Source organism: Pteropus alecto, unplaced genomic scaffold (genome assembly GCF_000325575.1).
Source record: "Pteropus alecto unplaced genomic scaffold, ASM32557v1 scaffold674, whole genome shotgun sequence".
NCBI lineage: Eukaryota > Metazoa > Chordata > Mammalia > Chiroptera > Pteropodidae > Pteropus > Pteropus alecto.
In genome coordinates, this window is record NW_006435777.1 from 50,278 (window position 1) to 52,425 (window position 2,148).

At 40.5% G+C, this 2,148-nt stretch overlaps 1 protein-coding gene across 1 annotated transcript; it reads right to left on the minus strand.

Moving 5' to 3' along the window:
- Positions 1-396: 396 nt before the first annotated feature.
- On the minus strand, positions 397-1,332 carry LOC102878144 (olfactory receptor 8G1). Its single transcript, XM_006911379.1, has one exon. The coding sequence runs from the start codon at positions 1,330-1,332 to the stop codon at positions 397-399; it is 936 nt and encodes a 311-aa protein (XP_006911441.1).
- Between the last annotated feature and the right edge of the window lie 816 nt (positions 1,333-2,148).

Sequence of the window (2,148 nt, forward strand, 5' to 3'; positions counted from 1 at the left end):
CTTTCATTATGGCCGAGGACTGAGTTTTTATCAATTCTATGGAAGAAAAAAAGAATGAGGTGATGGTGATGGTGATGGTGACGGTGACGGTGACGGTGACGGTGACGGTGACGGTGACGGTGACGGTGATGGTGACGGTAATGGTGATGGCATGACTGGGTCCACATATCCAGGTCATCCTTAGTATTTCTTCTGATCTGTGTTTCAGTGATCCTTAGACATTTCAATGATACCCAGAGAAAAATGGCATAAAAGTTCATAGGAATAGAAATAATGTCACTAGAGTCCCATTAAATGAGGATATAATTAACAGATGGGCTAAAAGTAAACGTGTCAGTTCATTCAATATAAAAGTCAATGACTTAGACAAATAAATTACCCTTACGTTATTTCTGCTCACAAGAATATTTTTCTGTCTAACATTTTCTTCAGGGCAACACTGACATCTTTATTCCTTAGGCTGTAGATCAGGGGATTTAACATGGGCACAACAATAGTATAAAACACAGAAGATACTTTCCCTTGGTCCATGGAGCTCACAGATGATGGCTGCAGGTACATGAATGCTGCAGATCCAAAGAAGACAGCAACAGCCAAGATGTGGGAGCTGCGAGTGCTAAAGGCTTTGGACTTGCCTTCAGTGGAACGGATGTGGAGAATGTGGGCAATGATGAAGATGTAGGAGCTAAGGATGATTAGGGTTGGGGCAAGGATGTTAATTGCACTAAAGATTAGAATTAGTAATTCGTTGGCATAGGTACTGGAACAGGAGAGTTTTAGTAAGGAAAGAAGATCGCAGAAATAATGGTTGATCACATCAAATTTGCAAAAATGAAGTCTAATTAGGCAGCCTGTATGAGCAAATGCACAAACCAGGCCTATCATATACACCCCCCAAACCAGAGAGAAACAGGCCCGATGGGACATGATGACATTATAAAGCAAGGGGCTACAGATGGCAACATAGCGGTCATATGCCATTGCAGCCAACATGTAACACTCCGAGATAGCAAAAAGAAGGAAGAAATAGAGCTGAGTCATGCATTCAGGGTAGGAGATGGTGTTCTTCTCTGCCACAAAGTTTACCATCATTCTGGGGGTAATGACAGTGGAATGGCACAGATCAATGAAGGACAAGCTGCTGAGGAAATAGTACATAAGGGTGTGTAGGTGAGAACTGAGCCCTATCAGTGTGATCATGCCAAGGTTCCCCACCACTGTGACCACATAGATTCCTAGGAAGAGGAAGAAAAGGGGCAGCTGGAGTTCTGGCTGTTCTGTCAGTCCAGCGAGGGTGAATTCAGTCACTGTGGAATGATTTCCAGGGTCCATATCTTCTCAGCAGGTTCTAAGTTTAAAAAAAAAGAAAATGAATGTACTGGTGTGTGTGTGTGTGTGCATGTGTATGTGTGAGTATACGTGAAGGGGAGCACGCTTATGTGGAAAACATTAGTTTATCCCTCATCAAAGGGAATTTATAATGCAATGATCTCTTGAATTTCTTTTGCAACTCTGAGACAACCAATGATTCTGATTGACTGGAGAAAGAATTACAGACTTCAAGAAACTTATAATTAAGATACTTCATAAATTTTTAAGAGAAAACACCAATTTTTCATTTTAAGTCAGCCAGAAGGAAACTTGCTACTCTTGTTTCTAGAACTTTTTAAATCCTTTCCATATTCTATACGTATGTATTACTATCATACACGTAAAATGGCACAATATTTTTTTTAGTCTGAATAAGTAATATTAGTGTGTGCTTTCTATAATTTATAAGCATAGGATTCTTAAGCCTGTGAAAAGAAGTGTATTGATCTGAGCAATTTTCCTTACTAGAATCCCAAGTCAAAACAGCTGAAGGAATGGGTGACTACCAGTATTTTTCAGCCTGGGATTCTGCTGCTGTATCTGCCCTAGGCCGACTACCCCAGGAGGCAGAAACATAACTGCTTGGAAGGGATTATGCTTCTATTTCAACAGTTTTTCCCAGACCAAGGAACCATTCTCTCTTATTTGGTTCTATAATATAATGGCCTAAGTGTAGGTCATGTATTACACCAGTGTGACCAGAGAAGCGTGACCAGAGATGCAATTTGGACTTCACGATTGAAGTGGTAGAGTTCAGAATACTGTTCATATTCCCAA